The sequence below is a fragment of the Natrix helvetica genome (assembly GCF_964273705.1).
Source record: "Natrix helvetica genome assembly, chromosome: 1".
NCBI lineage: Eukaryota > Metazoa > Chordata > Lepidosauria > Squamata > Natricidae > Natrix > Natrix helvetica.
The window spans coordinates 353,442,785-353,469,850 of NC_138548.1; the positions used below are offsets into that span (position 1 = coordinate 353,442,785).

Below are 27,066 nucleotides of genomic sequence, written 5' to 3' on the forward strand. Positions count from 1 at the left end.
ATCTGTTTTGGGGCCATTTTTCAGCTGTTTTTTTGGGGGTGCTTTCATGCTGGTTTTTGGGCCATTTTCGGCCCTGAAAAACGGCCCCCAAAATGGCCCAAAACACAGCCTGGAAAAAGGCCCGAAAACAGCCCAAAAGCAGGCCGAAAAATGAAGGCTTCAGATTTTCCATTACCTCTCTTGAAGCTGTACAATAATCTGGATTTGAAAGGGGGAAGAGGAATTCCATATCAGAAACCAAAGAGCTTCCGTTTTCATGCTTCACCATCAATCTTTCCCCCTTGCCTTCCAGTCCTTTGTGGAAATTTGGCATGGCTTTCTCCTTCACTACTGGCCTATCCTGCCACTGATCCCTACACAAAGAAGTTAATAAATGTTTACTTCCCCCCTCCCCTGCCCCTTACCCCCCCCCAATTTTTCCATGTGGCTTGCTCACTGCCTTACAATACAATACAATACAATACAATACAATACAATACAATACAATACAATAGTAGAGTTGGAAGGAACCTTGGAGGCCTTCTAGTCCAACCCCCTGCCTAGGCAGGAAACCCTATACCGTTTCAGGCAAATGGCTATCCAACATCTTCTTAAAGACTTCCAGTGTTGGGGCATTCACAACTTCTGGAGGCAACTTCTGTTCCACTGATTAATTGTTCTGTCAGGAAATTTCTTCTCAGTTCTAAGTTGCTTCTCTCCTTGATTAGTTTCCACCCATTGCTTCTTGTTCTACCCTCAGGTGCCTTGGAAAATAGTTTGACTCCCTCTTCTTTCTGGTAACCCCTGAGACATTGGAACACTGCTATCATGTCTCCCCTAGTCCTTCTTTCTATTAAACTAGACATACCCAGTTCCTGCAACCTTTCTTCATTTGTTTAGTCTCCAGTCCCCTAATCATCTTTGTTGCTCTTCTCTGCACTCTTTCTAGAGTCTCCACATCTTTTCTACATCGTGGTGACCAAAACTGAATGCAGTATTCCAAGTGTGGCCTTACCAAGGCATCATAAAGTGGTATTAACACTTCACGTGATCTTGATTCTATCCCTCTGTTGATGCAGCCTAGAACTGTGTTGGCTTTTTTGGCAGCTGCTGAACACTGCTGGCTCATATTTAAATGTTTGTCCACTAGGACTCCAAGATCCCTTTCACAGTTACTACTACTGAGCAGGGTACCACCTATAGTACTGTACCTGGGCATTCCATTTTTGTTGCCTAAATGTAGAACCTTACTCTTTTCACCATTGAGGGAACCTTGTGCTTGTTTGTGTCTGAATGCTCACTTTCATTGACTGGTATGAAGGAATTGTTCCTCCTATGCCATCTTCAAATCAATGCTGCCCTCTAACAAGAGAAAGAGCCTCAGATGTAGCGGTTTCCACCGGACTATTTTTGGGCTTAAGTTAAGCATTTTTGAACCTAATCAATAATTTCCAAAGTCTCTATCTTGGCCAACGTGTTCCTTTTGATATCCATCTAATAGTATTTTTGTTCTGCGAGGGCTTTCACTGTTGCCAGGGCCGGATTTAGATGAAAAGAGGCCCTAGGCTACTCCACTTACGGGGCCCTTTCACCTCCCATTTTTAAGTTTGTAAATTACACGAGAGATAATAAAATACATCATTACTGTGATATATATATCAATATATTAAATGAAACATGTTGTAATTGGTACTAACCTTTATAAAAAATGTGGCACGGATAATAAATAAAAATAAAAGGCCCCTCTTGATCTTGAGGCCCTAGGCTGAAGCCTAGTTAGCCTATAGGGAAATCCGGCCCTGACTGTTGCAAAGAAGGTGGTTATTTGGTAATTTGAAGTCTCGCATGCCATGTTGCCATATGATTTCTTTTTAGGAAGGAAAAAAAAAAAGCCAGGGACAAGGCTTTTAAAGCCTTTTCCTTCATAAAGTAAAAGGTAACTACCTACTGAGATCAAGGGCTGAAATAAAGAAGAACACCTCCTTTTAAAATCTTTAATTAGAAAACCCCTGCCGGTTTTAAGGTTTAAACTCAAGGTTTATGCTTTGAGAAACTTTGGTAGAGATTTCTTGTGGGGGGGAAAAATTAATCAGCCAAGGTTTTTTCTTTTTTTTTTTAAGTCACACGAATTTTATATTGTATATTGCTTTTAATAACAGCAACAAGCTAACTTGAAGAAAAGCGTAAAGTAACTTAAAGCTAAGGTTCATAAAGCTATGTGCTAGTTGTTCCCGACTCTAGGGGGTGGTGATCCAGGGGTGAAATGCTAACGGTTCTGTCCGGTTCGCTTGAACCAGTAGCAAAAAATTCTAAGGTTCGCCTGAACCAGTAATTAAAAAAAGCTTTCAAAAGTGAAAAAAATGGTTCCATGACACACAGCTGTGCCGCACAATCGTTGGAATCTTTTTTCACTTTTTAAAGCATTTTTAACTACCTATTTGCCCAAACTGACAGGAAAAAATGCTTTAAAAAGTGTAAAAAAGCCCACCCGGTCACATCACCACCACCAAGCCACACCCACAGAACCGGTGGCAAAAAAAATTAGATTTCACCACTGCGGTGCTCATCTCCATTTCAAAGCTGAAGAGCCAGCGCTGTCCAAAGACGTCTCCTTGGTCATGTGGCCGGCATGACTAAACGCCGAAGACGCATGGAACGCTGTTAACCTTCCCACCAAAGATGGTTCCTATTTTTCTACTTGCATTTTTACAAGCTTTCGAACTGATAGGTCGGCAGAAGCTGGGACAAGTGCCGTGAGCTCACTCCGTTACGCGGCGCTAGGGATTTGAACCGCCGAACTGCCGACCTTTCTGATTGACAAGCTCAGCATCTTAGCCATTGAGCCACCAATGTCCCTATTAAAGTAATTTAGGCTGAGCCTAATTCCTACAATTTCAAATCCAATAATCCATTTTCAGAAAGTAGTATTTTTATTATTTTACTTTGGCATAGATAGTACAAGAGAGAGCAATAAACCATGATATAGTGCTGCCTTTGTTTATAAGGCCTAACTTAATACAACACAAATCCCCGATTGAAATGGGTCAGTAAGGTTCTTTATTGGAAGATGAGGGAGAAATTGAGAATAATTTGCTCTGTAACCATCCATAAAAAGTAACAAACCATTGGGGGCATCAGTTTAAAAGTAATAAACTTATGCACCCAATAGAGGTTGTTTTGTTCCTTTTGAGAAGCTGAAGATAGGGAAGTTTCAAAGTCTCTGGAAAATTACCTGCCATATTAAGATAACAAAAACAACATCATTTTAGTCAAATTAAAAACAAAAACTTGCAGAAACTTTAAATGTAAGAAAAGAAGAATTTCTGATAGCAACTGCTGGCAGAGATGAAGATAAAAAGCATGGAATGTAGCAAAAATACCACCCCTAGGGATCTTGGTTTGCAGAAAGGAAGGCCTATTGTCAACAGACAGCTCTTTTCTATGTTTCTGTTCAAGTTTTCAAATATATGTTTGAACATTCTGGGAATCTGACTGGAGGAAGCCACGGATGGGAACGTCTTTCTAAGACTAACTTTTTAAAAGCTGATGCTTTTAAAGGCTATTATTAATATCTAACATCTTAGGATATTTAGATTCAGATGAAGTCAATTGAGATGCAAGTAGGTAAATGCAGTATTGGTAATACTGGGCTAATAGGCAATAGAATGAAGAATTTATAAAAAATAAAGAGGAGTCCGGTATACGAAAGACAAACAATAGAAAGGAATCATACAATACAAGAACAATTAAGAAAAAAAAAGAGCCACAGCAAAATTAAAACTAAACCAAACCAAAAAATAGAAAAAAGACCCATTGCGTAAGATGTTCTAAATTACAGTATTTAATATCTAATATGTACACTAAAGATACACATGTCAATGGTTTACAAAATATACCCCTTACTTAATATGCAAAATTAATACCAAAAAAAAGATACAAATTACGTAACAATACCACAGTATTATTGTAAAATATCATGAACTTTGCATAAAAGAATAACATATTGCTTCATTCTTTTATTAGTTTAAAATACTGTATTTTCCAGAACAAAGAAATTGCACATTTCCAAAAGACAACCCTTAATGTCTGGAATAATATCACTTTTCCAATTTTTTCAATATAATTCTTTTTGCCACCCCTTCTCCTCCATGTCTGGAGCAATCACAATTCCTCATAGACAGTCAGATTCCTCAGTTTTGGAACATAATTTAACATCACATTAAGATCCTTTAGCTGGATTACATTCAAGAAGTCCAGTATTATTGACCAAGTATTCAATTGTTTAGTTACTTTTCCAACCATGATTTCACTCTGAGACAGTGGTGAAATTCATTTTTTTTTACTACCAGTTATGTGGACGTGGCTTGGTGGGCGTGGCAGGGGAAGGATACTGCAAAATCCACATTCCCTCTCCACTCCTGGGGGAAGTGTTGGAAGAAATGTCCTTCTGGGTTCGGCTCCAAGTGGGGAAAAAGACACTGGAGACATGGAGGCTGCTTGGAAAGATGCTTTTAATGGTGGACAGGACCACATGGCTTGAGCCCTGAACAGAAAAGGTGATCACATGCTTCAATGTTGGTGGAGAAGAAGAGAAGAGAAGGAAGGGGAAGAGAAGAGGAAGAGAAGAGAGAAGAAAAAGGGCTTGCAGGGCTTTTTCTAATCTGTTCTGTCCCACCTATCTGTTTCCTGTTCCTGTGTAAGAAATGTATTCTGATTGGTTGCCAGAGTCCCATGGGCCCATGCAAGGGCAACCCTCTAGGCTGAGTTTTGAATCCAGGTTTGGTTGAGTTTAGATGCCATGTGGTCAGTTGAGTAAAAGGCAATGTTATCCTGCCTTAATCCCATCACAGCTGAAGAGGAGAACTCTTTATTATGTAAAGTGGACTAGCTTGGCCTTCTTAATGGCCCATTGACAAAGTGGGGATGGGCAGGAAGCTGCAGGAATTTACTTTGTGTTTAAAATGTGTTTCTCCCTTTTTCACATCCAGGAAAATATAATATTCTGCCTTATCAATATTTCCTAGATATTTCATTTTCCTGGGAGAGGGCTGGGTGATAACTTCCTATAGAAGGATATTGCAAAATCTCCATTCCCGCTCCACTCTGGGGCCAGCCAAAGGTGGTATTTGCCGATTCTCCAAACTACTCAAAATTTCCGCTACTGCATCTCCAGAACCTGCTGAATTTTGCCTCTGCTCTGAGAAAATCCAAACGGAGCTGTTTGAAATGAGATAGGGGAAAGAATACGGTTGTATGCCTTTCCCAGAAAAAAAAGCCTTTTAATGTGCCCTTTAATTCGGGTTCCATGCTACAAATAAAGAGAATGGAGGACAAGTCTTGTGATTGAGAGGACTTTGTGTCTATTTTAAGGGCAGGAATGATCACAGTTCAATGACAGCGCATGGATATTGCATATGCAGGCAAAGCAGAGCTGAGGAAAACTTCTGTTGAGATCATTGTGAACTTCTTCTCATAAATTATGGTCCATGAAGGTGTGAGATTAGTGATGCTTAGATGCCTTTCTATATTTGTATGCATAAAGCATGTTTCTATTAGAGTCTTCCTCCATTAGATCTCCTGCTCAGGATAATCTGTCATTAAAAGAGAGAGAGAGACCCCAGCACAGATCCCTAAAAAGGATCTTAATTTGCCCATTTTTGACAGGCTTTTTCAAATTTACAATCCTAAAATGTGTGGACTTCCAGAATTGCCCAGACAGCTTTCAGGAAGTTAAAGTCTACACATCTTAAAAGTTGCCAAATTTGAAAAACACTGATCTATCAGAACATCTAGCTCAGGGGTATCCAACCTTGGTAACTTTAAGACATGTGGACTACAAAACGGGCCAAAAAAGGGGCAGGGGAAGAGCCAGCCAGTGGTGGGATTAGCCAGAACCGCCTGGATCCCACCACTGTCTTTGAGGCAAGGGGACTGGAGGTGGGGCTGGGTATGATGAGTGATGTCAAGTTGGCCATGCCTACCCAGTCGCATGACCACCTGGCCACACTTACCCAGCCAGTCATCAGAGCAGAGTACCGGTTGTTAAATTCTTTTAATGCCACCACTAGTAGGGAGTCGGCAACCAACCCCCACACCAGAAGAATGAAATATTTGGGGACTATCAAAAGAGACAAAATATGATATTTCCCCAAAGGAGAAATGAAAAAAAAAACATTCTTAAGGGAGCCAGAAACCAGCACCATTCTCCCTTCCACAAGTAGAAACGGAAGAGGCCATCTTTTAGAAATGCTGATTTGGTAATCCATTCAGAAAGACTGGGTCAGGCAGGAAACTCCAAATAAGCAATTAGACAAGCCAAAAGTTGACAGGATTAGCTCAGACAAGCACCTAGGATTTGCATTTCCCCTTTCGCCTATAGAGCCAGCCATGACCCCATAGGAATCTGATAACAGCCATTAGAATATTAAAGGACGGAAAAAATAAAAAAATCTGCAAAAAGAAAGAATATTAAAGGACATGTTCTTGCATAGGAACAGGAAGCTCAAGTACAAAACCCAAAGAAGGTATAAAAACCCACCCCTTTTGTCTCAACTCCCTTTTGTCAGCTGTCCTAGAACTGCTGTTGTTTGTGTTCATCATCAAACTTTCTTTCCAATCAGCCTCCATTTTATTTTATTCCCGTCTTCGACCTGAACCACATGGATTTTTTCTTCCCACAGGTGGTCTGCCCCGACCTGAACCCAGACTGAGAAGGGCCCAGGTGTCTTTCCTCCTGCATAGCCCTTTCTTCTGGTTGCAAAATCAGAGCTGCAAGCAGAGGGTAAGTGGTAGTCCCAAGCTGCCAACCTTTCATTGCTCTTTCTTCTGTTGAAAACTGCTCTTTATTAAAGGAGGGGAAATTTGTTTGGGTGCAGATAGAGACAGAATGAGTGTATTTTCAGGCTCACGTCACTAGGCGGTGCTGTAACACAACACCAGTGCCCGGAACACCGTGGCTGAGTTGCGACATCCAACGGTAAGGGGGCTCAGCGGAGGTGAAAGGAGTTAAAACTAGTTAATATTGCTAGAAAGGATGTGGAGAGGAGACAGGCAGAGGCACTTCCTCCTCCGGCTGACCCATGGGATGATGGAGGCATGGAGAGCGGCTGTCGTGTTTTTCCCAGGGTGGAAGCAGCAGCTGGAAGGTGAATTGAGCATAGGTCAGAGGAGAAGCTGGGAGCAAGTCGGGCTCCACGGAGTAAAATCAGAGAAGCAACAAGGCTGAAACATGTCAGCTGCTGCATGTTCTTTCTCTCCCCAAATGTTATTACACTTATGCTTTAAAATTTACATCTGCTGCCTGTAATTTTCTGCTGGGAAATGGGAGAGACTAAAATTGAAAGGCCTGGCGGCTAAACCATGAAGAACGGTTGCAGGTTTGGGGCATGACTTAGTCTACACAAAAGAAGGACTAGGTGGGGGAGGGGATCTGATAGCAGTTTCCCAATATTTGACAGATTGCCACAAAAAAGAAAGGGGCCAGTTTATTTTCAAAGCACAAGAAGGCAAGACAAGATGCAATGGATGGAAAACCAATCAGTATTCCAGTATTTGGGGGGCTGCCCCAAAGAAGAGGGGGTAAACTTATTTTCCAAAGCATTAGAGGGCAGAACAAGAAACAATGGATGGAAATGAATGAAGGAGAGAAGCAACCTGGAATTGAGGAACTTCTTAACAGTGAGGACAATTAACCAGTGGAAGAGCTTTGCCTTCAAAGGTTCTAGGTGCTTCATCACTGGAAGTTTTTAAGAAGAGGCTGGAGAGTCACTTGAAATGGTATAGGGTCTCTCGCTTTAGTTGAGGGTTGGGCTAGAAGACCCACAGGGATCCTTGCAGCTCTACTCTGAATAAGAGACCTAATATCTGCCCATCTCCCTCAGTCTCTTGATTCCTTGATATATTATTGTCATGTTGTTTTCCTGGAAAGTGAGGAGTCTTATGGGTAAAATGGATGATTTAAATCTTGCATCGGATTTGGGCACCGTTTCGTCTGTTAGCGTCCCCACATTTCTAATTTAGATCAAAAAAGTTGAATGCAGTTCTAGGACATTTTGCATACTGAAATGAAGATAGATTGTCTACGTAAATGAATTATTTTTATTTAGGCAGGCATATGTGTCTGTTTTACCCAAGCCAAAAAAAAAGGATTTTGTGATTGAGTTGAATGAATCATAATTAATGTTAGAGTTAAAACTAGAACATTGATGTTTTTTCTTTCATGGTAATATATGAGGGTTGGGTTTTTTTCTGCTTTCACGTGTCCTACAGCAGATTTTAAAATAATAATGAAACTAATCCATTAATATGAATCTTACAGACAAGGAGGATGCCAAGAAGAGCACTGGACATGAGAAGCAGCTTTAAAATGCAAAACAAGCCATCAATCAACATTTCCCCCCCTTTCCTCCAGAAACTGTAAAAACTCTTCTCTTTCCTCAGCAGATAAGAGACAAAGGAGAGAATAACAAGAATAAAGTTTTGACCTGGAAAAAAAATAGAGTATGTGGAATTAAACCGAACATTAACTAAGAAGTCAAGAGAGATAAGATCCAAATAAGGAAACAGTGGAAATAACTGGAAGTCAGTGGGAAGGAAAAGGTTCCTTGGACAGCCAAAATGGACAGGTATGAATGCAAGTCTTTTGACGAAGGAAAGAATGGCTTGACTCAAAGAACCTCCAAGTAGCATATCAGAAATATTTTTGGCCTCCTCAAGAATACAAGAATACTAGTATGGGAAAAACCTCAGTGCCTATTATGGGAAAAACACAGATTGCAGATCACAGCTAATATGGAAGAGAGGATCCACGCAATGAAAACCCATACAAATATTTGGAGTGCGGCAAGAGCTTTACTCAATAACTCTTCCTCATGATTCATGGAAGGACCCATATTGAAGACAAACCCTACCAGTACTCCCAATGTGGCAAAAGATTTAGCATGCAGACTCAAGAGGACTCACACTAGGGAGAAACTTTTTGAATGTTCGGATTGTGGGAAAAGATTCACACGGAATTCTGAGCTGGTGGTCCACAAAAGGACTCACACGGGAGAGAAACCATATGAATGTCCGGATTGTGGGAAAAGGTTCACACGGAATTGTGACCTGGTGGTCCACAAAAGGACTCACATGGGAGAGAAACCATATGAGTGTCCGGACTGTGGGAAAGGTTTCACACGGAATTCTGACCTGGTGATACACAAAAGGACTCACACGGGAGAGAAACCATACGCGTGTCTGTATTGTGGGAAAAGTTTCAGTCAGAATTCCCACCTGGTGGCACATCAGAGGATTCACACAGGAGAAAAACCATATGAATGTCCAGTTTGTGGGAAAGGTTTCTGTCAGAATTCCACCCTGGTAGATCATCAGAGGACTCACACAGGAGAGAAACCATATAAGTGTTGTGATTGTGGGAAAGGTTTCACTCACAATTCTAGCCTGGTGGTACACAAGAGGACTCACACAGGAGAGAACCTATATAACTGTTCAGATAGTGGGGGACATTTTAGTGAGAATTCCAAGTTAGGGATACACCAAAGGACTCACAGAGTTGATAAACCTTATAAGTGTCCAGATTGTGAGAAATGTTTCACTGGCAATTCCAACCTGGTGATTCACCAGAGGACTCATACAGGAGAGAAACCATTTGTGTGTTTGGATTGTGGGAAAAGTTTCAGTCGGAATTACAACCTGGTGGAGCATCAGAGGACTCACACAGGAGAGAAACCATATGAGTGTCCAGATTGTGGGAAAAGTTTCAGTCAGAATTCCAATCTGATGAGACATCGGAGAACTCACACAGTAGAGAAACCATATAAGTGTTCAGATTGTGAGAAAAGTTTCCAGGATAATTCAAACCTGGTGAAACATCAGAGAACTCACACAGGAGAGAAACCATATGAGTGTCCAGATTGTGGGAAAAGTTTCAGTCAGAATCCCAACCTGGTGATTCACCGGAGGACTCATACGGGAGAGAAGCCATATGAGTGTTTGGTTTGTGGGAAAAGTTTTAGTCGGAATTACAACCTGATTGAACATCAGAGGACTCACACAGGAGAGAAACCATACGAGTGTCTTGAATGTGGGAAAGGTTTTAGTCAGAATTCCCATTTGGTGATACACCAGAGGACTCACACAGGAGAGAGACCGTACGAATGTCCGGATTGTGGGAAAGATTTCGGTACTAGGTCTAGCCTTATAAAGCATGTAAGGTTACACATAGGGGAGTAACCAGTCAACTATCCAAATTGCAGACAAACATTGTTTTCCACAAAATTCCTCCCTTATCACACACAAGAAATTGCAGTTGAGGCAAAACTTGATGTGTCTAGAGAATTTTGTTTCTTGTTTGCCACCTTGAGTTATTTCTACATATAATAAAGGGAGATATAAATATGTATGTATTTTTATTCAATAACAAAATGTACATGGGAACCCAACTCATATGACTCCATATGGTTTAGAGAAATAAAACTTTAGTACAGAAACCAACAACCTCCATATGTTGGCAGGTGACAAAATGCAAAGCCTCTGCATTTACATTGTACTTGCCCTGCAAATACAGATCACTTCTAGTAAAGTTGATGGCATTTTGATGATCTGGGAATCCCAAAAAGGTGATTCTTGCTTTTGTTCAATTTTGAAGTTAGCCAGACCTCCTGGCCTTACTAATTGTGTTCATGTCAGGTACCATTCTTGTTCAAAGTTGGTTATCTTTCTCCTTGCAAGGAGTCAAAGTGGAGAAGTTAACCACAGGATTAGTGGCATATAAATTTAATAAATATTAACAAAAACCTGGTTCCACATCAAGCAACTCTTCTTAGCCCAGTCTTTAGGGGATCAGCTAGAACTTTCTTATTTTACACAAGACCAGGAGGATAAATGCTTCCCAAACTTCCTGGGGAAGGGTGTTCCATAGGTCAGGGTTTGCAACGGAATAGGGACACTTCTTAGCTCCTATCAGATGGCAATATTTAAGGGAATGGTCTAGCAGGATGTCCATCCTATCTGACCTGGTAGAACAGATGGCTGCAAAAACAATAAACATGGCACAATAATGACAGCTGTTTTGGTGGTATAGTGATTAAGGTGCAGTGATGCTGGCTGACTTTGCCAACAGCCTGGAATTCGATCCTGATGGTGCTTGAGGTTAAGTCAGCCTTCCATCCCTCTGAGGTCAGTAAAATGAGGGCCAATAATTGGGACAATATTCTGACACTGTAAATCGAGAGTGGTATTAAAGCACTGTGTGGTAGTATATAATTCTAAGTGCTGTTGCTATAATAAAGAAACAGCATAAAAGTTGATTACAAGCATGTTGAATTGCACCTTAAAGAAACAAATGACCAAGCAGCCATGTCCCACCCAGTCATATGACCACCTAACGATGCTCACGAAGCCACGTCCAAGGAACCTGTAGTAAAAAAATTGGAATCCGGCCACTGGGCATAAAGCAGGGGTCACCAACCTTTCGGACCTCGGATACCCTAATTTCATAATTTGAAATCCCGCAGACCACTAATATGATTTTTTTTATTTCTCATGGACCATGAGTGGTACACGGACCACTGGTTGGTGACCACTAGTATAAAGCACTGTGGGGTGGTATATAATGCTAAGTGCTATTGTTAGGTCATTAAGGGAAGACATGTGATTTGGACGTGGGAAGAAATAGAGGTCCCAGGCAAGCAGGTGAGAGCTACAGGCAAGCGGGTGGTCTTTGGGCCTGCTTCTTTCTGGGCCTGGGAGAGGAATTGAGAGCCAACAATTAAAGCCCAGGACTGTTTAGATCACCTTTCAAGAAACTTGCGCCCTCTAAATATTTTTTGCAAGCCGCCTGAGAATATTCAATGCTGGAATCTTAACTCCTCTGGAAATGGGCTCCTCAGAGGAATTCTGCCCTCCAGTGAGATTTAAGCTCACTGGAGGGCAGAATTAAAGATGTTGGATAGCCATTTGCCTGAAACAGTATAGGGTTTCCTGCCTAGGCAGGGGGTTGGACTAGAAGACCTCCAAGGTCCCTTCCAACTCTGCTATTGTATTGTATTATTATTGTATTAAGCCCTGCAATAATGCAGATAGAAAATCAGTATCTGCTATCCAGATGTGTTTGGAAGCAATGTGGGGTTGGGGTGGGAATTCAACGTTTCCCCCCCATATTTCATTCTTTTATTAATGGGATGAAGCTGGCCATTGTTTAAAGCTGATGCAGCAGCTGGTAATCTTGTGAAGCTAAGTAGGATCAAACTTCACTCTTCAAGCTTCCCTCAGTTGCAAAGTTAGTTTTGGGGAGTTATCCTGCACCCCCAAGACGGAGAACTGGCTGGAATAGCCTTTGCTGATCCCGTAGGGAGGTGCGCTTTCTTGTTGCCTTATGGCACATTGTATTCCCCCCACAGATGCTTTCCCTTGGTTTAGTTCTTGAAAATGAAGCTCCAGGGTCAGTTGCAGTGACAATGAGGATGTCCCTGCGAGACCCCAAAGGACAGACTTGGGGATACAGTAGATCGTCCTGGAGAAAAATTATGGATATAGTCCAGGAGTGGGTTCCCGTAGGCACTACTGCCAGTTTGCTCGTGTGCACGCTTAAGGTGCGCTGCACGCGCATACGCGATGCAATTAAATGAAAAACAAGATTGCGCCGCCCAGGGAACTGGTTCGGGGACGTGGCAGGCCTAGGTTGCTGCCAGTTCCAGTGACCTAGGCCGCCAAACCACTAATGTGGTCGCTTAATAGTGGAAAAATCGTATAGGGACAGAATGTGCGTGTTTTCAGTCTTATGCCACTAGATGGAGCTCTAAGACCACACTGGAAAACCTCCTCTCTAATAGCGGCATTGATGGTAGCTGAGATCCGACGTCCAACGGGAGTGATAGAGTTAAAACCACCGGATATTGCTAGAAAGGATTTAGAAAGATGGGGAGAGGAACTACCTCTTTCGGCTCTCATAGGAGGCGTGGAGAGTGGCTGTCTGGCTTTTCTCATGGTCCAAGCAGCAGCTGGAAGGTGAGTCGTGGTCAGGTCGGAAAAGAAGCCGGGAGCAAGTAGGGCCGCCTGGTTTCCTCCTTTGTGTAAAAGCAGAATAACAACTAAGCTTCGACATATTCCTTCTCACCCCGGGATATTATTCCACCGGTGCTGCAGTCCTTAAGACTGAAGACCGCGATTTTTTGCTGGTGGGTAGATTTAAAAAGTCTCCTTCAAATTAACATTAATTCCTTGGGTATTTTACGGACATGTTGTTTTCTTGGCAACATTAGGAGACTGATCTGCCACTGGTCTCTTCTGGGATTTTACTTTCTTTTACTTCCAGGAATAAAATAGGAATAGAATATGAAACAGAATAGAGACTGATTGGAAGTTTCTTCTTAATTCCAGGTTGTTTCTCACCTTGATTAGTTTCCATCCCTTGTCTTGCCTCCTGGTGCTTTGGAGACTAATTTGAACCCCTCTTCTTGTGGCAGCCTCTCAAATACTGGAATACTAATATCATTATCACCCCTAATTCTTTTTTTCTTTAGACTAGCCAAGAGCCAAACCTGCAGTTGGTCTTCATATGGTTTAATCTCCAGGCCTTTGATCATCTTAACTGCTCTTCTCTGAACTTTTTCCAAAGTCTCAACCTCTTTTAAGTGGTATGGTGACGAAAATTGGTTGTAGTATTCCAGGTATGGTCTTACTATGGTTTTGTAAAACGGCACTAATACTTCGTGCACACTGAAGTACACATAATTGTTTACATAAACAATTCTTTGTTGTGTATTTCTGTGTGAATACAATACAATAATACAATACAATAGTAGAGTTGGAAGGGACCTTGGAGGTCTTCTAGTCCAACCTCCTGCCTAGGCAGGAAGCCCTATACCGTTTCAGACAGATGGCTATCCAGCATCTTCTTAAAGACTTCCAGTGTTGGGGCATTCACAACTTCTGGAGGCATTTTCTGTTCCACCGATTAATTGTTCTAACTGCCAGGAAGTTTCTCCTCAGTTCTAAGTTGCTTCTCTCCTTGGATTAGTTTCCACCCATTGCTTCTTGTTCTACCCTCAGGTGCCTTGGAGAATAGTTTGACTCCCTCTTCCTTGTGGCAACCCCTGAGATATTGGAACACTGCTATCATGTCTCCCCTAGTGCTTCTTTCTCTTAAGCTAAACATACCCAGTTCCTGCAACCGTTCTTCATATGTTTTAGTCTCCAGTCCCCTAATCATCTTTATAGATATACATATATGTGTGATTTACTTACCATTCTTTTTACAAGGCTTTCAAGCGTTTCTTTGAAAAGGGCCTTAGTTTTGTTTAACAAATGCAGGCAGCTTCTTTTTGAGCTCCTTTTTCTAGGTCCTGCTATGTATGTGTCTCACTCACTTTGACTTAATGTAAAAAACTCTTCTCCTTCCTCAGCAGATGAGAGACAAATGAGAGAATAACAAGAACTAAGTTTTGAGCTGGAAAAAATAAGAGTATGTGGAACTGAAGCAAACATTACCTAAGAAGTTAAGGAAGATGATATCGGAATAAAAAAAGTGCAAATAACTAGAAGTCAGTGGAAGGAATAAGTTCCTTAAACAACCAAAACGATGAGACAAAATCTGGTGAGACACAAGAAGACTCACACTGGGGAAAAACAATTTGAATGTTCGGATTGTGGGAAAAGTTTCACTTGGAATTCTGAGCTGGTGATCCACAAAAGGACTCACACGGGAGAGAAACCATATGAGTGTCCGGATTGTGGAAAAAGTTTCAGTCAGAATGACAACCTCGTGAAACACCAGAGGACTCACACAGGAGAGAAACCATATGAGTGTCTGTATTGTGGGAAAAGTTTCAGTCAGAGTTCCCACCTGGTAATACACCAGAGGACTCACACAGGAGAGAAACCATATAAGTGTTGTGATTGTGGAAAATGTTTCTCTCGAAGGTCTAGCCTGTTGATACACCAGAGGATTCACAAACGGGAGAAACCATATGAATGTCCAGATTGTGGGAAAAGTTTCCAGGAGAATTCCCACCTGGTGGATCATCAGAGAACTCACACAGGAAAAAAACCATATAAGTGTTCTGATTGTGGGAAAGGTTTCTCTCATATTTCTAGCCTGGTGGTACACCAGAGGACTCACACAAGAGAGAAACCATACAAGTGTCATGATTGTGAGAAAAGGTTCAGTCTGAATTCTAACCTGATAAAACATCAGAGGACACACACAGGAGAAAACCCATATGAGTGTCTTGAATGTGGGAAAACTTTCAGTCGGAATTCCTGCCTGGTGACACATCAGAGGAGTCACACAGGTGAGAAACCATATGAGTGTTCAGATTGTAGGAAAAGTTTCAGTCAGAATTCCCATCTGGTGAGACATCAGAGGACTCACACAGGAGAAAAACCATATGAGTGTTCGGATTGTGGGAAAACTTTCCAGGATAATTCCAACCTAATGAAACATTGGAGGACTCACACAGGAGAAAAACCATATGAATGTCTTGAATGTGGGAAAAGTTTCAGTCGGAATTCCAGTTTGGTGATACACCAGAGGACTCACACAGGAGAGAAACCATATGAATGTCCGGATTGTGGGAAAGATTTCAGTACCAGGTCTAGCCTTATAAATCATGTAAGGTTACACATTGGGGAGTAATCAGTCAAGGACCCAGATTGCAGACAATTATTGTTTTGGACAAAATATCTCCCTAATCAGACACAAGAAATTGCACTTGAGACAAAATTCAGAGACAAGAAATTGTACTTGAGGCAAAATTTGTGTAGAGGACTGTTGAAATTTGTTTCTTGTTTTGAGTGCCAGCTGAGCAATTTACCATTTAATTTCTTTCATGATTCTTATAATGAAACGTCTTATTATCAAACATGAGGGGTGGGGTGGGGTAGAGTGATCTATAGTAGGTATGTTTGCCGCCTTGAGTTATTTCTACATATAATGAATGGGGGTGTAAATATGTATGTATTTATATATAGTATTTTTATTCAGTAAGAAAATGTATATAACAGCATAAATCATATGACTCCACATGGTTTACAGCAATAAAACTTTATTACAGAAACCAATAAATTCCATATTTAGCAGGTGGCAAAATTCTAAGTGCTATTGCTATAATAAAGAAATAGCTTAAAAGGTGATGACCAGCATGTTGAATGGCACCTTAAAGAAACGAATCCAATGCAGATCCATTACAATATGTTACACGGGGTAATCTAGGGACACCCATTACAATGAGTGCTGCTGCATTCTGGACCAGTTGGAAGTTTCTGGATGGTCCAAGGTAGTAATCCAAACAGGAGGTGACCAAGGCATGAGTGACCCCATGTGCAAGTCCTTCCTAGTCCAGGAAAGGGCATAATTGGCAATCCAGGTGAATCTGCTAAGCCCCTCCCCTGGTCAAGATCTCTTCAAGCAGGAGCCATGAGTCCAGGAAGACCCACAGGTTCTACACCAGCTCAGTCCCCAAAGCTGATCGCATGACCCCAGGACACTGCAACGGTCACAAATATAAGTCAATTGTCACATATCTGAATTTTGATCATGTGACAATGATCAAGTGTCTTGCTCAAGGTGCTTGGGAGGAAATGAGGCAGAAAGGTAATAATGCTGGGGATTGGGGAGGCTGCTCTGCTCTGATTTAGGCTCCCCAATAATACAGAGAGGAAGATCATATCTACCTCCTATCTAGATGTGGCTCAGAGGCAATGCCAGTGGGCACTTTGGGGGTTCCTCCAATATTCAAGTAATAGGATGAACTGGCGACCATTTAGGGAGACCTGAAAGAAAAGGTTTAGGACAGATTGTCCTGGACAAAAACTATTCATGTTCTGGATACGAGTCGGATGCGACTTGATGGCAGGGAAGGAAGCATGGAATCCATGAATATATTTTGCTTTAGAGTCGAAATAGAACGGCCGTGATTTTCAACCTTAGGTCGCTAGATGGCGCTCTTCAAAGAAGCAACACTCTAAAGCAGTAAATATAGTACCGTAGTGGCATTGCTAGTCCGGGGGGGGGGGGGAGGGAGGATGTAGAGGCTGAGCTGGAACGAATGGAAACTATAGAGTACTGGATTTCTAGAGCGGATTTTGGAGAAGTGTACAGGAACCTCCTCTTCCGGCTCACCCAGGGGAGGGTGATGGTGTTGGCGGAGCCTCTTGTGCTGTTCGGAGGGTCGAAGCGGCTCCTGGGAGGTGAGTGGAGGGCAGATCGGAGGAGAAGCTGCGAAGGGACAAGGCTGAAAAATATTGGCTGCTGCTGCTTCATATTCTTTCTCTCCTCAAATGTTTTAATCCTTTTGCTCCGTAATTTAAAGGAGCTGCCTGTGATTTTCTGCTGGGAGTTTTGGGAGATTTTTAAGAATTCGTATTTTTTAACCTCCTGTCTCTCCCTCGCCTTTCACGCAACCCTTCATTCCTTGTTATTGACATCTTGTTTTCCTGGCAGGCGAGGAGTTTCATTGGCACAACGGATGCTTTCAATCTTGCATAAGATTTGGGCACCATTTTTTCTGTTAATATCCTTAGATTTCTAAAATTGGATCAAAAACTTTTAGTGAATGTACTTCTGGGGCTTTTTGCACACTCAAGCACACATAATTGTTTACATGAACAAATTCTTGGTTGTGTATTTTTGTCTGAATAGACATGCATATATGTGTGATTTTTACTGCCAGTCTTTTTACAAGGCTTTCAAACATTTCTTTGAAAAGGGTCTTAGTTTAGTTTATCAAATGCAGGCAGCTTCTTTCCTTTTTCTAGTCCTTGGTGTCTCGTTCACTTTGACTTAACGGAGATTTCTGTGCCAAGGAAAATAGAGAAACACATGGCATTTAACAAACTTAAAATCTTAGCTACGTCTCTGGACAGCAGGAGTGAGGCTAATTCCCTTGGAGCCACTGGACTGCTGATGCTTCCATGTCCTAAATACTTTGGAGCCAAAGGAAATCAGTCATAACATTTTGGGGTGTAGAGAGGTTTTGAGGGCGACCTGAGCCAACGACTAAAGCCCAGGACACTTTAGATCAGTTTTCTACAAGCTAGCAACCTCCAAATGTTTTTTGGAGGCTGCCTGGGTACTTTCAATGCTGGAATCTTAACTCCTCTGGAAATTGGGAAGGCTGCTCAGAGGAATTCTGCCCTCTAGTGAGATTTAGGCCCTGCAAAAAATTCAGATGGAAAAATAATATCTCCTATCTACCGTGTTTCCCGGAAAATAAGACCGGGTCTTTATTAAATTTTGCTACAAAAGACATATTAGGGCTTATTTTTTTCACACAAGCAGTTGCGTAGTCCATCCAACTGATTGGTTCCACCACCACGATGTGAAGCAGGGGTTGGGGCAGGGTTGGCACTCACCGCCCCCTGTGTGAAAAAGAATGACAAAGCGGGTGCAGTGTAGGAATAGGTCCATCCAGGAAAAAGAAAATGGAAAAGCAGGAAAAGCAAGCGAAAAATCACACCCTTCTATCTGCCAAGTTGCTTCACCCTTCCGGAGAGAAGCCAAAGTTTCAGTTCCATTTCTGGGGTGGAGCACAAAGCAGGGCACACAGGCAAGCTTCCCTGCAGAGCATGGCTGTCCATGCTTGACCTTCCAGGCCAGGAAGGTGACCACGGGCTTCCCCCGGGCCCTTTTCATCCTTCCTGCAACCGCAGTCTACCTCTGGCCCTGATGCTAGTGGTTTTCGGCTGGAGCAACCCCTTCCCCATCTCACCCGGTGGCCCATATCGTCTCCAGCTCTACCATAAATGTGGGACGAGCAGTTTTGGAGGACGACGTTGGGCGCCACCGCCCCACTGCATGCCTTGTGTGATCTGCTCATTTGCAGCCCTGCAACAATGCTGCCCAGATTGGATTCAGCACACCCTCCTGAAAATGTCTGCATACTAATTGTCTCCTGCAAACTTCCCTCCCCTTTCGCTCCTCTGTTATTCACTATGGGAGGGGCCTTTCACCGTCCACCTGTAGCCTTACTCCCAAGTCGACGCTTGTTCCTTAGCTGTTCCCATCGTCTGGCAACTCTGCGCATGCGCACACTGGGAACAGGATCCATCTGTTCATCTGCCCCACTGATATCCGACTCCCGAAAGCAGCTGATAACTGTAGCTGAGGCCCCATTTCTGCCTCTGATGCAGAGCATTCATCAGAGCCTTCCCGAGACCCCAGGACTGGCCCATGTCCCTACTCAACCTCCTCACTGTCAGAGTCTGCTGCCAGCTGTGCTGGTGGGCCACAACCAATAGCTGGCCAAAATGGAGCTTCTGAGGGGGGGATCCAATACTCCGTTCGGTTTTCTGCAGGCTGTTCCCAGCACGTTGCAGGCCGAATTGGAACTTCTGAGGGGCAGATACTCCAGAACGTGTAAAAACACTTCTTTTTCCTTAACAGATAAAAGACAAAGGAGAGAACAGCAAGAACAAAGTTTTGAGCTGGAGAACATAAGAGTACGTGGAATTGAAGCAAACATTTCCTAAAATGTCCAGGGGGAGAATATAGGAATAACGAAAAAGTGGAAATAACTGGAAGTCAGTGGGAAGGAAAAGTTTCCTTGGACAGCCAAAATGGTGAGAAACAAGAGGACTTGCGCTGGAAAGAAACTCTTAGAATGTTCGGGATGTGGGAAAAGTTTCACTTGGAATTATGATCTGATGATCCACAAAAGTACTCACACGGGAGAGACACTATATGAGTGTCCAGATTGTAGGAAACGTTTCAGTCAGAATTCCAACCTGGTGAAACATCAGAGGGCTCACACAAGAGAGAAACCATATGAGTGTCATGATTGTGAGAAAAGTTTTAGTCTCAATTGCAACCTGGTGAGACACCAGAGGACTCACACAGGAGAAAAACCTTATGAGTGTCTCGAATGTGGGAAAAGTTTTAGTTGGAATTACAATTTGGTGACACACTGGAGGACTCACACAGGAATAAAACCATATGAGTGTCCGGATTGTGGGAAAAGTTTCAAGCAGAATTCCCATATGGTGAGGCATCAGAGCATTCACACAGGAGAAAAACCACATGAGTGTTCAGATTGTGGGAAATGTTTTAGTGAGAATTCCCATCTGGTGAGACATCAGAGGACTCACACAGGAGAAAAACCATATGAGTGTTCGGATTGTGGAAAATGTTTTAGTGAGAATTCTGACCTGGTGACACATCAGAGGACTCACACAGGTGAGAAACCATATGAGTGTCCAGATTGTAGGAAAAGTTTCAATCAGAATTCCCATCTGGTGAGACATCAGAGGACTCACACAGGAGAAAAACCATATGAGTGTTCGGATTGTGGAAAATGTTTTAGTGAGAATTCTGACCTGGTGATACATCAGAGGACTCACACAGGTGAGAAACCATATGAGTGTCCAGATTGTAGGAAAAGTTTCAGTCAGATTTCCCATCTGGTGAGACATCAGAGGACTCACACAGGAGAAAAACCATATGAGTGTTTGGATTGTGGAAAATGTTTTAGTGAGAATTCTGACTTGATGAAACATCGGAGGACTCACACAGGAGAAAAACCATATGAGTGTCTTGAATGTGGAAAAAGTTTCAGTCGGAATTCCAGTTTGGTGATACACCAGAGGACTCACACAGGAGATAAACCATATGAGTGTTCGGATTGTGGAAAAACTTTCCAGGATAATTCCAACCTGATGAAACATTGGAGGACTCACACAGGAGAAAAACCATATGAGTGTCTTGAATGTGGAAAAAGTTTCAGTCGGAATTCCAGTTTGGTGGTACACCAGAGGATTCACACAGGAGAGAAACCGTATGAATGTCCGGATTGTGGGAAAGATTTCAGTTATAGGTCCAGCCTTATAAATCATGTAAGGTTACATATAGGGGAATAACCATTCAAATACCCAGATTGCTGACAATTATTGTTTTCCACAAAATCTCTCCTTGATCACTCACAAGAAATTGCATTTGAGACAAAATTTGATGTGTGTAGAGAACTGCTGAAATTTGTTTGTTTCATTTGAATGCCAGCTGAGCAATTTACCATTTAATTTCTTTCATGATTCTTATAATGAAACATGTCTTATTATCAAACATGAGGGGTGTGGTGGTATAGGGTGATCTATATTAGGTATGTTTACCACATTGAGTTATTTCTACATATAATAAACAGGGATTAATATATGTATGTATTTATGTTTTTATTGAGTAAGAAAATGTATATGGTAGCCCAACTCATATGACTCTACATCGTTTAGAGAAATAAAACTTTAGTACAGAAACCAATAACCCCCATATGTTGGCAGGTGGCAAAATGCAAAGCCTCTGCATTTACATTGTATTTGCCCTGCAAATACAGATCACTTCTAGTAAAGTTGATGGCATTTTGATGATCTGGGAATCCCAAAAAGGCGATTCTTGCTTTTGTTCACTTTAGAAGTTAACCAGACCTCCTGGCCTTACTAATTGTGTTCATGTCAGGTGCCATTCTTGCTCAAAACTGGTTATCTTTCTCTTTGCAAGGAGTCATATTGGAGAAGTTAACCTCAGGATTAGCGGCACACAAATTTAATAAATATAAACAGAAATCTGATTCCAAATGAAGTTTCTTGTGTGGATGGCACTCGAGGTTGAGTCAGTCTTCCGTCCCTCTGAGGTAGGTAAAATGAGGACCAAGATTATTGGGGACAATATTCTGACACTGTAAACAAAGAGTGGTGTAAAGCACTGTGTGGTGGTATATAATTTTAAGTGCTCCCATGGTCAAGATGTCTTCAACAGGAGCCATGAGTCCAGGGGGATCCCCAGATTGTTCACCAGCTCAGTCCCCAAAGCTGATCGCATGACCCCAGGACACTGCAACTGTCAAAAATATAAGACAATTGTCACATTTCTGAATTTTGATCATGAGACAGCGATCAAGTGTCTTGCTCAAGATGCTTGGGAAGAAATGAGGCAGAAAGGTAACAGTGCTGGGAATTGGGGAGGCTGCTCTGCTCTGGTTTAGGCTCCCCAATAATACAGAGAGGAAGATCATCTCTACCTTCTATTTAGGTGTGGCTCAGAGGCAATGCCAGTGGGCACTTTGGGGGTGGCTCCAATATTGTAGTAATGGAATGAAGCTGGCAATCATTTAGGGCTTGCAGAGAAACAAAAACTTTATGAACTTTTAGGGCGCAGCACTTGGCTAAACATGTGAACCTAAGTAGGGTCAAGCTTCATTCTTATAGCTTCAAATCATTTGCCAAAGCAGTTTTCAAGGGGTTATCCTGCACCCCGCAGGGCAAAAAGCCAGCTGGAACAATCTTCACCAGCCCACAAGGGAGGTGAACTTTCTGGTTGGGTGTTATAACGTCAAACAACACACACACACACACGGGACGCTTAACTTTGGTTTAGTGGCGGCCATCTTCGGAGACTTGAAAGGAAACGTTGAGGACAAAAATTATTCATGTTCTGGATACGAGTCGGTCGGATGTGACTTCATGGCATGGAAGGAAGCACGGAGTCCATGAAAACATTTTGCTTAAGGAAACCAGTCAACTACCCAGATTTGCAGGCAATTATTGTTTTCCACAAAATGTCTCCCTGATTACACACAAGAAATTGCAATTGAAGCAAAATTTGACGTGTGTATAGGAATCTTGAATTTTGTTTCTTGTCTTGTTTGTTAATCTGGCTGAACAATTTGCCATTTAATTTCTTTCATGATTCTTATAATGAAACATGTCTTATTATCAAACATGAGGGGTGTGGTGGGATAGGGTGATCTGTATTAGGTATGTTTGCCACCTTGAATTATTTCTACATATAATAAACGGGGATATAAATACTGCATTTTTTCAGAGTATAAGACGACCTTTTCCCTCAAAAAGAGGGTGAAAATCTAGGTGCATCTTATACACTGAATATAGCATTTTTGGCCTCCCCAAACCACTCCCCCTTTGCTAAAATGGCCGTGCAGAGCCCTTAGGAGGCTTCCAGAGTGCTCTTGGGGGCTCGGGAGGGCATAAACCAGCAAAAAATGGGCCATTTTGCTCATTTTTGCCCTCCCCAGCCCCCAGGAGCACTCTACAAGCCTTCCAAAGGCTATGTATGCCCTTTTTTTGGACAAAAAACGAGCCACTTTTGGGAGGTCTGCAGAGTGCAAAACCTTTTTTAAAAAAATTTGCCTCTTCAAAATCTTGGTGCACCTTATACTCCGGTGCATCTTATACTCTGAAAAATACGGTACGTATGTATTTATGTTTTTATTCAGTAACAAAATGTATATGGCAGCCTAACTCATATGACTCCACATGGTTTACAGCAATAAAACCTTAGTACAAAAACCAATAAACCCCATATGTAGCAGGTGGCAAAATGCAAAGCCTTTGCATTTAAAATGTATTTGCTCTGCAAATACAGGTCACTTCTAGTAACTTTGTTAGCTTTTTGATGATCTGGGAATTCCGAAAAGGCGATTCTTGCTTTTGTTCACTTTAGAAGTTAACCAGGCTTCCTGGCCTTACTAATTGTGTTCATATCAGGTGCCATTCTTGCTCAAAACTGGTTATCTTTCTCTTTGCAAGGAGTCATATTGGAGAAGTTAACCTCAGGATTAGTGGCATACAAATTTAATGAATATAAACAGACATCTGATTCCAAATGAAGTTTCTTGTGTGGAGGCAACTCTTCTTATTCCAGGGCTTAGGGGACAGCTAGAGCTTTCTTATATTACAGAAGATGAGGATAAAGACTTGCCAAACTTCATGGGGAAGAGTGTTTCATAGGTCAGGGTATGCAACGGAAAAGGGACACTTCCAAATTCCTATCAGATGTCAATATTTAACGCAAGAGTCTAGCAGTGTGTCCATCCTATCTGACCTGATAGAACAGATGGTTGCAAAAACAATAAAGATGGCAAAATAATGACAACTGCCTTAGTGGTGTAGTGATTAAAGTGCAGTGATGTTGACTAACTTTGCTCAAAGCCTGGAATTCGATCCTGATGGTGCTCAAGGTTCAGTGAGACTTCCATCCTTCTGAGGTGAATAAAATGAGGACCCAGATTATTGGGGACAATATGCTGACTCTGTAAAGTGAGAGTGGTATAAAGCACTGTGTAGTGTTATATAATTCTAAGTGCTAGTGCTATAATAAAGAAATAGTTTAAAAGGTAATGACCAGTATGTTGAATTGCATTTTAAAGAAAGAAATCTAGGGTAATCTAGGGACACCCATTACGATGCATGCTGCTGCATTCTGGACCAGTTGAAGTTTCTGGATGGTCAAGGGCAGTTATCCAACAGGAGGCTATAAAGGCATTAATGACCCCCTGTGCAAGTCATTCCTAGTCCAGGAATGGACATAAATTGGCAGTCCAGGTGAATTTGCTAAGCCCATCCCATGGTTAAGATGATCTCAAGCAGGAGTCATGAGTCTAGGGGGATCCCCAGGTTGTGTACCAGCTCAATCCCCAAAGGTGATCGCATGACCCCAGGACACTGCAACTGCCACAAATATAAGTCAATTGCAACGTTTCTGAATTTTGATCATGTGACAATGGGGATGCTGCAATGGTTGTGAGAAAAATGCTGATGTCAATTTTTTAGTGCTGTTTTAACTTCACATGGTCACTAAATGAAATGACATAAGAGGCTCCTCAAAGGAATTCTGCTCTCTAGTGAGATTTAAGCCCCGCAAGAATGCAGATGGAAAAATAATTATTCCTATCCAGATGTCTTTGAAAGCAATTTGGGATGAGGGTGAGAATTCAACCTTTTGTCCCATATTTCATTCTTTTATTCGTGGGGTGCAGTTGGCAATGATGGCACATTGTGTTCCCCCCACGGATGTTTTCTTTTGTTTAGTTCTTGCAAAAGAAGCTCCAGGCTCAATTGCAGTGACGATGAGGACGTCCCTGTGAGATCCCAAAGGACGACTGGGGTAGATCGTCCTGGAGAAACGTTATAGATGTGATGGTTAAGAGTGGGAAATGGCACTTCATTAGAAAAATCTTAAAAGCGTCAAATAGGGACAGAATGAGCGTATTTTCAGTCTTATGTCACTAGATGGAGCTCTAACACCACGCCAGGCCTGAAAAACTGCAATGGCTGAGATGCGACATCCAGCAAGAGTGAAAGAGTTAAACGAGTACCGCTAGAAAGCCCATTGATTAGAGGACATGAGCAAAGGATGGAGGAGGCAGTCCTGCTCTTCCCAGGGTCGAAACAGCAGATAGAAGGTGAGTTAGAAACCGGGAGCAAGTTGCGCTCTTTGGCTTCCTCCATGGTGTAAAAGCAGAGAAGGAACTAGGCCGTTACATATTTCTTCCCACCCCCGATTTTATTCCACCGGTACTGTAGCCTTTAAAACTAATGCTCGCAATTTTCTGCTGCTGGAAGAGTTAAAAGGTTTCCTTCAAGTTAAGTTTGATTCCTTTGGGTTTTATGGACATGGTATTTTCTTGTATATTTGATTTTCTATATCTGAATATAGTCTTATCGCCCCAAACTTCCAGATATATAGTAGATATATAGAGCGTCTACAAATCCCTTCTAAAATGCCAGGTTTTGGGGGGTGTAACAAGATCAGGCCAAGATAAATCACCTCAGAATTTTTTTCACCTTTCAAATAACTCATAAGATGTGCAATTCAATTGAAAAACAATCTGAAATCTTTTACAGGGAAGAAATGACAATAGAAATGTACAACAACATGGTTTCATAATGACACACACCCTTAAACTAATACTTTACTTTTTTACTTTACTTTATTTTTAGACTTTTATACCGCCCCCTCTCCCAAAAGGGACTCGGGGCGGTGTACAGTCAGATTAAACCACATAAATACAAACATAGTTAAATACTAAGTGCCTAAAAGAGGAGGCTGTAAAAGACTGTACCCAAAGTAAAGTAGTTAAAAACAATGCTTAAAAATAACCCCTAAAAAATACCCAATTAAAAATATCTGCCAGGAGGTAAAATAGGACTATGAATGGGCCAAGCCGGCTAAATGGAACAGGTGAGTCTTCAGTTTTTGTCGGAAGGAGCGGAAGTCGGTGGTGGTTCTGATATCGGGGGGGAGGTCATTCCGGAGGGTTGGGCCCATCACAGAGAAGGCTCTACCCCTAGGTGCCGCCCGTTGGCATTGCTTAGTGGACGGCACCAGGAGGAGTCCCTCCCTGTGAGAGCGAATTGGTCGCAGGGAAGTATGTGGTAGCATGCGATCCCGCAAGTAACTAGGTCCTGTGCCATGGAGCGCTTTAAAGATGGTAATTAACACCTTGAAACGCACCCGAAAGACCACAGGCAGCCAGTGCAGCTCGCGCAGGAGCGGTGTTACGTGGGAGTACCTAGTACTCCCCATAATAGCCCGCGCGGCTGCGTTCTGGACTAGCTGCAGTCTTCGGGCGCGTCCCAAAGGAAGCCCCATGTAGAGGGCGTTGCAGTAGTCCAGCCGAGACGTCACCAGTGCATGAGTGACCGTGCATAGGGCATCCCGGTGCAGTGGTGGTCGCAATTGGCGCACCAGGCGAACCTGGTGGAACGCCCCCCTTGCCACGGCTGCCACATGGTCATCCATTGACAGCCGGGCATCTAGGAGGACGCCCAAATTGCGCGCCCATTCCACAGGGGGCAATTGCTCGCCCCCTATGGCCAGTGATGGAATCAACTGGCTGAACCGGGGTGCCGGTAGCCATAGTCTTGGAGGGGTTGAGTTTGAGTCTGTTGTCCCCCATCCAGACCCTGACGGCTTCCAAACACCGGGTCATCACCTCGACAGCCTCGTTGGGGTGGTTTGGGGTGGAAATGTACAGCTGAGTATCATCAGCGTACAGATGATACTCCACCCCAAAACCACGGATGATCTCCCCCAGCGGCTTCACATATGCGTTGAACAGAAGGGGCGAGAGGACCGATCCCTGCGGCACCCCACAAGTGAGTGGCCTCAGGGTCGACCCCCTGCCAACACATATACTTTCCTGAAGCACGCTTTCTTTTTCTCCCAGCATACAGGCTTTGGGGGGAAGAGCCTAGCAGCATGGCACACCCGGCCTTGGGAATCTTTGCTCACTCTTCCTTGCAAAACCCTCCAAATCTTTCAGGTCCCGAGGGCCACCCCACAGTTTTTCACTTGGATTC

At 42.6% G+C, this 27,066-nt stretch overlaps 2 protein-coding genes across 9 annotated transcripts in view; both read left to right on the forward strand.

The window, feature by feature from the left end:
- LOC309385195 (uncharacterized protein) overlaps positions 1 to 27,066 on the forward strand; it is a 195,724-nt gene that overhangs the window by 88,623 nt on the left and 80,035 nt on the right. For 2 of the 6 annotated variants that reach the window (XM_081939375.1, XM_081939376.1), the window contains 2 exons: positions 6,660 to 6,760; positions 8,297 to 10,375. The exons of 1 other annotated variant lie outside the window; for it this stretch is intronic. In XM_081939375.1, coding sequence (XP_081795501.1) covers positions 8,857 to 10,212 — 1,356 coding nt within the window. In that variant the 5' untranslated portion in view covers positions 6,660 to 6,760; positions 8,297 to 8,856 and the 3' untranslated portion in view covers positions 10,213 to 10,375. Of the gene's footprint in view, positions 1 to 6,659; positions 6,761 to 8,296; positions 10,376 to 14,387; positions 16,414 to 27,066 lie in introns of those variants that run through there. 3 more of the 6 variants (XR_014174178.1, XM_081939378.1, XM_081939377.1) reach the window with 3 other exon arrangements.
- LOC309385197 (uncharacterized protein) overlaps positions 17,093 to 27,066 on the forward strand; it is a 34,364-nt gene continuing 24,390 nt past the window's right edge. The window contains exons 1-3 of one of the 3 annotated variants that reach the window (XR_014174179.1): positions 17,093 to 17,169; positions 19,364 to 19,539; positions 21,464 to 21,592. The gene's annotated coding sequence lies outside the window, so the exon portion shown is untranslated. Of the gene's footprint in view, positions 17,170 to 19,363; positions 21,129 to 21,463; positions 21,593 to 27,066 lie in introns of those variants that run through there. The other 2 variants (XR_014174180.1, XM_081939393.1) reach the window with 2 other exon arrangements.